Below are 11,893 nucleotides of genomic sequence, written 5' to 3'. Positions count from 1 at the left end.
GGAATACGAAACGTTCGATCGAACGTTCCATCAAATCAAACAAACGATTCGACCATCATCGATGGAATATCCAGGCTGACGACGTCACTTTTTCACGTAATTTAATAATAATAATAAAACTAACGATGATAAATAATAATAATAATAATGATGATGATTTTAATAACTCCAGGAAATATACATACGTGCCGGACCGAATTTCAACATGGTTTTCAGTCCGATAAGCATATGGACGATATTGGCAGTTTTACTGGAAGGTTCGACTGGAAAAACGGAAAACGAGCTAAAATTAAAATTAAAAATGTCTTATCGGGATCACGATGAAGGCGTACAAATCCTTAGGTCTCGTTACAATGACGTCATCAGGTCCCTAGAAGGTATTATCACTCCTCCAACTTCTCCAGATAAAAAAAAATGCTGGAAAATGTACACAATGGGCAATACTACAATCATTTTTTTTATTTCTATTTGATTCCAGATAAAAACGGGACGTCCACAGAATTTTCATCCCTTAATTTTGTGATAACTGATAAGAACGTGACGTCAGAATTTAAAAAAATATTTGAAAATTATTACCACGGTAAATATTTTAACATCGATAATAAAAAGAGTAATTTATTTTCCGTCGTCGTTAACGGATGGGCACAAGACGAATCCAACGGTAGAATAAAATCCATCGTGTCTTCTGGTAATTATCATTATCATCACCAGTCTCTCCCCCCCTCCCCGTGACGGAACCTTCTCCAGTTTTGGGTAAACCTTTTTGTTTTCAGATATGTTGGACAACGTCGTCATGATATTGGGAAACGCCGTGTATTTTAAATCTAAATGGAAATATCCTTTCGATTCTTCCGACACGTTTCCCATGCCTTTTAAAAACGACAACGGCAAAGTAATAGCAAACATACCCATGATGAACGTGGCAGCAGTGCTACCACTAGGTTACAATTCTTACCTCGATTCGCAAATTATCGAAATACCATACGAAGTAAGTACCTTGAAACGTCATCGTTTTTTTCGTCGAAATTCGTCCGTTCGTAAAATTCGTTTTTCTTAAAGGATGACGTCACATCGATGATAATAATACTTCCGCATCAGAAAACCGGATTGGAAAAAGTTTTATCGCTCATGAAAAGTTTAACGTTGGATGAAATAATACCGAAAAATACGAGCGAAGAAACTGTACAAATATCACTACCCAAATTTCGTGTCACTAGTAAAATGTATTTAAACGATATATTTCAAAAGGTGAGTAGGTGGAAACCGGAAACGTTGTTAATCTTTTTACTTCCGGTTTGATAATAATAATAATTTTTTTTTTTTTTTTTTTTTTTTGTAGGAACTTCCGACCATGTTCAGTTCTCAAAGTGCTGAATTTCACAGGATAGGTAAAGATGTTTTCGTTAGTAAAATATATCATAAAGCGGAAATAGAAAATTCGGAAGAGGGTACGATCGTTTCCGCCGTATCGAGTAAGTCGATTTTTTTTTTTTTTTTTTATTTCTTCTCCTTCCTCCTTCTTCTTCTTTTTTTACGCGCGTTAAATTTTTTTTTTTTTGGCGGGGGGGGGTTTCGTTTACGAAAAACGTTCTTTATTATCATTATCATTATCATTATCATTATCGTCGTCGTTTTTTTATTTTTTTTATTTTCAGGGGTTCAATTCCCATATAAAAGTTCGTCGTCTGTTTTTCGTGCCGATCATCCGTTCGTTTATTTAATTAACGATATTAAAACACGAACAATACTTTTTGCTGGAACTTTTTCAAATCCGTTCATGGCTACGACATCTTTTTAAAAATATTATTATTATTATTATTTAAATTATTTTTATTTGTCACCTTTTTTTTAAAATTAAATATCGTACGAGAGAGAAAAAGAGAGAAAGAGAGAGACAGAGAAAGAGAAAAACATGCGCGTGTTTGTTTTGTTTTTTTATTTTTGTTTTTATTTTATTTTTTCCTTCTCTTCTTATAATCATCATCATCATCATTATTATTATTATCTTTTCTCCAGTCGTGTTAAAAAAAAATTTCAACGAATTGAAACGACGACATTTTATTATTTTTAATATCAATCATAATCAATTATAATTATTACTTTTATTATTATTATTAAAAGTTTTCCAACAGAGAGAGAGGGGGGGCAATAAGGGGGGGGTAAGGGGGGGAAAATTAATTAAATTTAATTATTTTAAAAAAATATTATAAGTCTGAACGGAAATGAAAATCACCTGAACTGGAGAAAAATTTTTCTAAAAAAAAAAAACTTTCCAGGGGGATTATCGTGTTAGAAAAAAAAAAAAAAAAAAAAAAACGACTTTAAAAGATTTTCTTTTTCCTTTTTTTTGACACGGACGTTAATTTATTTTATTTTCTAAATTTATTTCCGTTTCCGTTTTTTCTCTTTTTATTATAACGTATAAATTCAAAACTTTTCTTTATTTCTTTAAAAAAAAAAAAAAAAAAAATTCCCTTGGGAAAAATAATAATAATAAATTAATAAAAATAACGTAAACAAAAATATAATAATAATAATAATAATAATAATAATAATAATGGTAGTTTTTTAATTAAATTATTTTCCCCCTCCCCCTACCCCGATCCCATAAATTAAATATTAATAATTTACAAGGCTGTGATTTTAATTATTTTCCTTGAATAAGAAAAACAACGAATCAACCAATGGGGGGAGAGGAGGGTACGTTCAGGAATTTTTTTTTTTATTAATTAAAAATCATTTTTCGGTTCGCTCAGGATTTCGTTTATACACTCTATGGTTTTTTAAAATTTTTTTTTGACAAACCACAGGGTGTACAAAAATAAAAAATTAAACGCAATTTTTTTTTTTTCAAAATAAAAAATAAAAATATAATTTATCCATTTATTATTTAAAATAAAATATTAATATTAACAAAAAAAAATAAAACTTTAATAATAATAATTTTCAATAAATAAATAAATAAATTTTTATGTATAATATATATATATATATTTAAAATAACGTAATAATAATAATAATTAATAAGAAGAAATTTTTTTTTTTGTGATATGTATTTGATTTTTTTGGTCGCGAATTATTAACGCACGAATACGTACGATCGATATGTTAATAATGATATGTATTCAAATTATTTATTTATTTATTAAAATAATAATAATGATAATAAATGGGTTAACACAAACAAGTTTAGGGATGAGTGGCGGGGGGGGTGGGAAAGTGCATGCACAAGGTTGAATGAACGAACGGTTGGTTGGTTTAGTTTCGCGTGCGAAAGAAAAACGAAAAAAATTTTTTTCCATCCGCCATTTTGAATTAATAAATAAATAATTAAATAAATAAATTATAATAATAATAAATTTCGTTGTTTTTCACACACAAAGAAAACAGATACTCACGAGTATTATACTTATTAATTGACCTTTTTAATAATAATGATAATAATATTATTAATTAACGGTTTTTCCGTTATTTATTATTATTAATTAATAACGTGATAATATTATCATTAATTAATAACGCGTGATTATTAATTAATAAATGACGTCATTAAAAAAAAAAAAACTCGAAAGAAAATAAACGAACGAGTTGTCAAATAATATTTCAAAAAAAAACAAATATGGCGGATGCATTAAAAAAAAAAAAAAAAAAAAAAAAAATGGAAATCGATAGGTAAAAAAGAAAATTATCATCATCATCATCATCATCAATAATATCAATCAATCAATCAATCAATTAATTAATTAATAAAACTAATTCATGCTCCTCGTTTATTAATAATAATAATTATATTACTTTTATATCCGCGTATTTAGTTATTTTTTTTTAAATCGAACGATCGATCGATCGAATCGAATGGAAAAAAAAAAATTTCTCATTTAAAAAAAAATTATCGGGGGGAGACGATTTTTTTTTTTTTTTTAAATTTTTTCTCAATTAGAAATTTTTTTTATTTTTATATTATTATTATTATTAATTAATTCGGCGATTTTCTTTCTCTCTTTATTTTAATTAATTACGTAAGCACGAATGAGAGAGAGAGAGAGAGAGAGTGAGAGAGAAAACAACGTCGACGTAAATGGTGTTCGTTATTATGAAGACTCAAAAAAAATTATTATTATTATTATTTTTTTTTAGTAAGTAAACAACGTCTTATTTTATTAAAACATTTAAAATTTTCTTTTTTTTTTTATTTAAAAAATTTGAACGTTTTATGTACATAATTATGTATAAATATATTTATCGGTGAATTATTAATAATTAAGAGACCACTAAAAAAAAATTTTTTTTTTTTTGGATAAAAATCGGGTAATAATAATATATATTAACACGATCTACACACAAAATTTTAAGGGGTAATGGAAAAATATCGATATATCGATCGATACGTCGATCCATCGAGCGTATCTCGCACGTACGCGCGAAAAAATTCAAAAATTTAAAAAAAAAAAAATCCCTACGATAAGTTAAGTATTGCATTTCATTGTATTCCTTTTTTTTGGCAATTTTAAATTTCGCGCCTTTCTTTCTATCCTTTGACGAAAGTAAATCGCCGAATAATAATAAATTTTCAAAAGAGGAGCAAATGAATAATAAATGATCACGCGACAGTTATAAATAATAATAATGATAATAATGATAATAATAAATTGTAAAGAAAAAGAAATTAATCTAAAAATCCGGTGTTGACTAATTTCTCAAGGAAAAATTTAACGTCTCCCAATTCGGAATCTTTTATTCCCAAACTTTTCAACATTCCCAAATCTCCATTTTCGACGGCCATGAAAACGCTACGAAGATGTTCCAGATCGGATCTCATCAAATGCAAAGCAGCACCGAAATCTTCAATCGTTTGAGATTCTGTTCGTTTGCAAAAAAAAAAAAAGGAAGGAAAGAAAGAAGAAAAAACCGTTAGACATTTTTTTCCGGATAGGATTAAAACGTTAATATGTTTGAACGATACGAAAGCTAAACATGGGAGTTACATGGAATTTAAACAGTAAATTTGTTCAAACGCGTTCTTCGATTTCGCGTTTATTTTTTAACCGTTGGAAAATTTTTTTTTTTTAGTGTTTCCGGGTTCGGTTTCCGATGTTTCCGGTGGCGCGGCGGATCATTATTATTATTATTTTTTTTTTATTCGGTCGTTAAATCCGCTCGGAAAGTTTATTCATCCCTCGTGTGCGAGCATTTAAACGAACGATAAATAAAAAATTTTTTTAAGCAATAATGAACGACGACGACATAATTGAGAGAACGTTCATTCACGGAAACAAAATTTTTTTTACGGCAGTGACGTCATCGTCTTTCTTACATTCGCAATGCGCGTTCAGTTTTTATCCCTTCCTCCCCCCTTTCCCCATAAGCACCATTATTATTAATTATTCTGAGTAAACTCTTACAACGCCGAGATTTATCGATTTTTTTTTTTTTTTTAAATTTTCTCAAGTTGGCAACGGAAAGTTTTTTAACGATTAAAATTATTATTATTATTATTATTTTTCCGGCGAATTCGTTTCTCTAATATTACGCACGAAATTAATTAACGAAAATTTTCCAACGGTAAATAATATCGAACGGATTTTTAAAAAAAAAAGTTTTCAAGCGTTCGCATTAATAATAATGATAATAATAATGATAATAATAATGAACCTGATAAAGCGATTGCGACGGGTTTGACTCCTCCGACAGGTGACAAAGCTTCTCTCGCTTTTGTTCCAAATAATTTTTCTAAATAATTTGGTCCGTGACTTGCCAAAAGTGATTGCAAAAAACTCGCAGTTTCTTCCACCGGTGGTCGTTTTGCTACGGTTCAAAAAAACAAACAAACAAACAAACAAATTTTTTTATTAATAATAATAATATTAATGAAAACACTTTTACGGCGAACGGGAATTTTTTCAAGCGCAACAACGACAACATCAACAACAACAGCCAACACGTAATAATAAGACAATTTTCGCAATAGCAAATTATTTATTATTATTATTATCATTATTGTTGTTCTCCTTAGCAAAAATCAAAACAAGCATTTTTTTTTTCGAACGTATAAACGCGAACATAAATTTCTTTTTTTTTTTTATATATCCGCAAACATTTACCTTTTGCTAAAAGCCTTTTTTTTTTTCTTTTCCTTTGACGATTTATTCCTTTGTCAATATCATTGCAATAATAATAATAATAATAGAAAAATTAGAAAAAAAAAAAAAGAGAAACATGTTGCGCTCAAACTTTGCCAGATCAGTCTTCCCAATGTATTTACAAGAAATAATAATAATAATAATAATAATAAAGAAGACTGAACTGCCCAGCGAGAACCACGTGGAGGTGTTGAGCTATTCTCACCGGGAATAAATGGATAGAAAAAGGAAAACGTTCTGGAAATTTTGGACCAGGGGATAGGGGAAAGGTAAGTCACGTGACGTGGAACAACCCGAAAAAAAATCCACCGTTCGCCTTATGCATGCATGTATGAGAGAACAATTTTAAACCCACCACGCCTACCACTACCTTCCCCGTAATAAAACCTTCACCCCCCACCCGTCCCTCTTCATTAAATCAACCTGAATTAATTATTATTATTATTATATTATCGTAAATACCCACATAATTTATATTTTTCTTCCTCTCCGCTCCATCAGGAGCCCCCGCCCTCCTCCCCCCTTCTCCTGATTTTACAAAAAAAATTTTTTTTTACAAATTAGGTAAATGTTTGCGGGTCGCCGACTCAATTTTATTCTAAAAGAAAAAATCGATATCGATTATTATTATTATTATTATTGAGTTTGTTGTGTTCAGATTACGTGATTATTATAAATTTTTTTAAACCGGAAACAGTTGTTTGTAGACCGTTTAAATAACATAAGTTGATTTATTTAAAGAACGAAAAAAAGAATAAGCCTTACCTAATTACGAGTAGAACGATTAATAATAATAATAATAATAATTGTGTATCATCGTTGTTATTATTACCCTTATTATTATTATTATTATTATTATTAACATCAACGACCGTCATTTTGTTGTAAACACGTTTTACATACCGGCTGTGCATAATTTAGAATCTTCGTCGTAACCGTCTTCGCAATCTGGAGCCCCATCGCACAGGTATTGAATTGATATGCAGGCACCATTACCTGGACATCGAAATGGTTCGTATGCTCGACACATTTCATCCCCTTAAACAAAAAAAAAGGAAAAAATTATTATTATTATTATTATTATTATGAAAAAGTCAAGGACAAAAGGAAAAAACGAATCTAAATGTAATTCATTAACGCTGAGTAGTTTTTTTCTTTTCCTATGTATATATACATTTTTATCTTTTTAATTTCCGGTTTCCGGTCTGTCGATTTCCCCCCCCCCTCTCTCTCTCTCTCTCGGAATTTTTAATGGAGTTTGTATGTAATGAATGTGACGTCGTCGTGCTTCGCGACTTTATTACTTTTTTTTTTATATTACAATTCATACACAATTTTTTATACAAAAAAAAAAGGTAAAGTTTTTAATAATAATAATAATAAAGCTGATGTAGACTGTGGGTCAGAGGGGGCCGGGAGTTAGTGGCGTGCTCCTGTAATCCAGCTACTTGGAGGCCGGGTGCAACGGATGCCTCTGGTCGTATATTCGGATCCTAATTGCCGCGCATTGTTTTAAACGGTCAGCGGGAGCACTTCGGGGTCCCGACCGAGTGTTTTCGTCGACCAACAGGGTATCTAGGGACTTAGTCTCGGTGCGCGGCGGTTGAGAGCCGTTTTCCCCGTTTGCAGACGAAGAGTCAGACCTGTACCTTACCAACCTTCCGGGGGGAAAAGAAGTATGGGACTCGGCACTTTTCTTTCAGGGTACATCATCCTACTCCGGGAATGCGAGCGGAAGAACTACGGGAAGATCTTCTTGCGCGGGGTCGACTCGTCTCCGGAAGTTCGTCGTCCTCGGGAGTGGTTCGCGGGCGTAGGACGGCGCGTGCGATTTACTTCAACGGCAGATAAGAAGACTGCGACGGCTCCAACAAACGTCAACGTCGGGGTTTGCACCGGTCGGATTCTCCCACTTCGGACTGCAAGAGTCAATCGGACGGACTGCGGGGGATGTTTCGTCGAGTCCGCAACTTCGGAACTTCTCACCGCCTCAGGAAGCTCACTTCGTCTCTGCGGAGGAGGCGGGAACGATGTGGCAGGTCGGAACCGTCTCCCGAGGCACGAGGGAGGAAAGGATACGTCCCGGTACTTCGAGTCGGGCTCCGGATCTCTTGCTCGATTCTGTCGGGGGGAGATTCGTTCCGGCTTCGGTGCGTTGGCGTTCTTCGCGGTGGCCAGGGTCTGGCAAACTTCCGGTCGTCGCGGAGACGTCGTGGGGGGGGGAACGGGGATTAATGTTTCTGATTTTCATGTCTTCGATCTTTCTCCCGGTGCGAGCATCGGCAGGGGCGCGCAGGTGAAGGAAACCGGCGGTCCGGTTCCGGAAGCTCGCGTCTCCTGCGGCGGAGGCGGGAGCGACGTGGCAAGTCGCGAACGTCTCCGCAAAGGTGAGGGTGAGGACGCTCGGCGGCGGCGGGCGCGTACCCGTCGTCGTCGGGCGAACACACACACACACACTTCTTTTCTTTCATCTCGAGGGTCGGCGACCCCGGCCGATTCCTCTTCCCTCCTTTTCAATTCCCCACACCGATAGGGAGGATGCGATCAAAAAGTAATTCTTCACTTTAATCTTTTGCCCCTTTTCAGGTGACGTGATAAGTCTCAATCCCCAGCCCCGATCGCATCCTCAGGAAACAGGCGCGTTTCCCGTCCAATTCCCCACGGCGAGGGACCGGAAGACACTCCCGAAAGGGACTGCCGAACGTCCCGGGAGATGCGTTCTCATCTTCGAGGTGACCGCGGAACAAAGATTAGGGCGCATTTCCCCACCGGCGATCATGAGGAACGGTTAATTTTCTGGCTTACCGGAGAGAGGAGACTAAAATGTGGGTTATACTCCCACGAGCGTCTCCCCCCCCTTTCCATACAGGTCACGCTATAGCGACATGCCCAGGAGTTTTAGTGGGTAGGGGTCCCAGTTAGGCTTGCTTTCGATTCCAAACCGAGCCCCACACTCCCTCCGTAAAAGGAGGGGTAGTGCGTAACCACATTTCTCCTTGGTCAACAAAAAAAAAAGATAGTGCGTCAGTAGAAAAGATATGCATATGCACATAAGATATAAGATATGCACATCGTGAGGGCAGCACTGGGAGCCATGCCTCATTCACAAAAAGGGAAGAAACCGTACAGGAAGTAAAATGGCCGACATTCCTTGACAGCACCACCGATATTCGAGCATTTATCCCTAAGGAATCAGGTAGAGACCTGGAATGGATGCCTTAAAAACTCCGACAAGTACATGGAATCTTACCGTATTCGAAAGTGATAATAATAATAATAATAATAATAAACATAAAAGTTTTATAGGTTTTTAACGTTCCTACAATTCGATTTTTTAGATCGTAAATATCGGTTAGTTCCAACCTAGAAAAACCGTTACAAAAAAAAAACAATAATTACTTTTTAAATTAAATTTATCACCGCCTTGTAAAATAAGAAAATTCCCAATTTAAATGCCCTATGAACAAAAAATTTATTAATTACGTTTTATCACACGTCGGAAAATTTTGTCTCTTCCCTCTCCTCACACCCCTCCCTCGCTCTAGATCAAATTTAAATTTTATTACCCGTTACAAAAAAAAAACAAAAACGTCATTTTAGTTAATAAAAATAAAAATGGCGGCAGCACCAAGAGAGAGAGAGAGAGAGAGAGAGAGAGAATAAAAAACGATAAAAAAAACATTATGTACGTTACGATTATAATAAAAATAAAACGTCGCAAAAAAAGGCGCGCGCCGTAATTTAATTTAAAATTAAATTAATAACGGTTTTTTTTTTTGTACGGTTAAAAAGGAAAAGAAAAGTTTTTAAACGGAAATCTCTTACGAAAGAACGAACGCGAGCGACGCACACGCACACCCACACCCACACACACACAACAAAACTGAATTCAATTATAGCAAAAGTTAATATTGTCGGTAGCAAAAAAAAAAAAAGTGTCCGACACACCAAAGACTAAATAATAATCCGAGACTTTTTTATTTATTTACTTTTAACGTTTTAATTTCGTTAATTGCAGGGGGTTTTTTGTTGTTTATTTACTCTATGTACTTTTTTATTATCCCTTATTTATATCCATTTTTTTTGTTTGTTTGTTTGCTTTGGTTAGGTTTAATACTCTAATTTCGAAAGAGTAAAAAAATTCTTTCTGTTAAGTAGATTCATTTTATTATTTTGGTTTAAAAAAAAAAAAAAAAATGATGATGAATGGTTGAAAACCGGGTCGGGGGGAATGGCGGGCGCGCAAAAGACGACCGTGTCGGAAGCCAGCTACCTTCCGCTCCTTTCCGTCCTTCCGCGAGTGGGGGGAGGATTTTCGAAATCAAGGGTGAAAACAGGGCGGCCAAGGCGGCGGAGCTGGCCGCGGAGCTTTCTAAGGTCGTGGAGCCGATGGCGGTCACGGCCCCGCAAGAAGGGTCGACCTTCGCGTCGAGGGTCTCTGCGAGTTCGCGACGTCGTTCGACGTCGCTCTCGCGTTGTCCAGGGCGGGCGGATGTTCTATCTACGACGTTTTGGTGCGTCCTCCGGTCGGAGGGGGCTCACGACCGCGACTGGGGTTCGCGTCCGTTTCCGCAGCCGCCGCGTCCGTCCTCCTCGAAGCGGGCAAGGTGACCGTCGGTTGCGTTAGAGCGCGGGTGATTCTTACGCGTCCCGCCGAAGCGAAAGCCTGGGTGCGCCGTGTCCCAAGTTCGAGGGTAAGGTAGAGGGAGCGCAGGAACGTTGCTTCAGGTGCGGAGGGACGGAGCACCGGGCGCGCGAATGCGCGAACTCGATTCGTTGCGCGGCATGCGCGGAGGCCGGCCGTCTGGCTAACCAGCGGTTGGGCGGTCCTTCGTGTTCGGCGCCTTCGGTCAAGGGAAGAGCCATCCGTTGGGGTGCGACTGGGGTGCAGGGGGGCAAGACGTGGGAGACTTCTCCGTGCGAGCCGAGAACAAACGGCTCTGCCCAGAGTTCGAAGTAAACATGGGGAAGTTTCTCCAGATCAATTTAAATCACTGCAGGGGTGCGCAAGATATTCTGCTCAATCAGGTGGGCGCATGGGGGGTCGACGTCGTCATGATTTCGGAACCCTACGCCGTTCCAAAAAGGGGGGAAAGCCGCGACGGCTCTTGGTTCGGATCCGAGGACGAAGCGGCCGCGATCCTGTTCTCGAACTCGGTCCGGACGCCGAGGCATCGGGAACTTTCGCGGGGGGAGGGTTTCGTTCTGGTCAGATGGGGAAACGCGGTTCTGGTGTCTGCTTACGCGTTGCCAAATCGACCCGTCGATCAGTTCGAGAATTTCTTGCACGCGCTCGCGAGGGAGATCGATCGGTTCGGGGGGGGGCCTCGTCCCACTCTCGTCTGCGGCGACTTCAACGCCAAGCACGTCTCGTGGTCGGGATACGCGAACAACGCGCGCGGCCGACTCCTCAAGGAGTGGTTCGACTCGCGTCGTTTCGTCGTGCGGAACAAGAGGGGGCAAAACTTGTGTGCGGGCCACCGTTGAATCCGTGATCGATCTCACGGTTTCTTCCGTCGCAGTCGCGGCGTGGGTCTCCGGCTGGGAGGTCCTTTCCGATTTCGAGTATCTGAGCGACCACGTCTATCTGGCGTTCTCGTTCAAGGCTCCTCGGAGTTCGGCGGGGCTACCTCTCGGTCCGGCGGTCCTCGTGTCGTCGTTCCGCCGCGGTGAAGCCTGAGGTCGATGGACGAAGAGCGGCTCGTCGAGTGTCTCGCCGCAGAGTCGTGGCGAAGGGCCAACGTTTGGGGGAT

General features: G+C 37.7%; 2 protein-coding genes across 2 annotated transcripts in view; one reads left to right on the top strand and one right to left on the bottom strand.

The window, feature by feature from the left end:
- Positions 1-205: 205 nt before the first annotated feature.
- Phum_PHUM492620 (serine protease inhibitor, putative) lies at positions 206-1,798 on the top strand (the record flags this gene model as incomplete). The annotated part of the gene is made up of 6 exons (XM_002430614.1): positions 206-377; positions 479-688; positions 774-988; positions 1,060-1,248; positions 1,340-1,472; positions 1,656-1,798. 6 exons carry the CDS (start codon positions 206-208, stop codon positions 1,796-1,798), a joined length of 1,062 nt encoding a protein of 353 aa, XP_002430659.1.
- Positions 1,799-4,666: 2,868 nt separating this feature from the next.
- The window catches only part of Phum_PHUM492610 (uncharacterized protein), a gene marked incomplete at both ends in the record, with an annotated part of 25,209 nt that continues 17,982 nt past the window's right edge, over positions 4,667-11,893 (bottom strand). The window contains 3 exons of the mRNA XM_002430613.1: positions 4,667-4,860; positions 5,653-5,805; positions 7,044-7,178. Coding sequence (XP_002430658.1) covers positions 4,667-4,860; positions 5,653-5,805; positions 7,044-7,178 — 482 coding nt within the window. The remainder of the gene's footprint in view (positions 4,861-5,652; positions 5,806-7,043; positions 7,179-11,893) is intronic.

This window comes from Pediculus humanus, genomic scaffold, assembly GCF_000006295.1.
Source record: "Pediculus humanus corporis 1103172108260 genomic scaffold, whole genome shotgun sequence".
Lineage (NCBI taxonomy): Eukaryota > Metazoa > Arthropoda > Insecta > Psocodea > Pediculidae > Pediculus > Pediculus humanus.
Note: the sequence above shows the minus strand (reverse complement) of the source record. Positions and strands in the feature narration are given on the sequence as shown.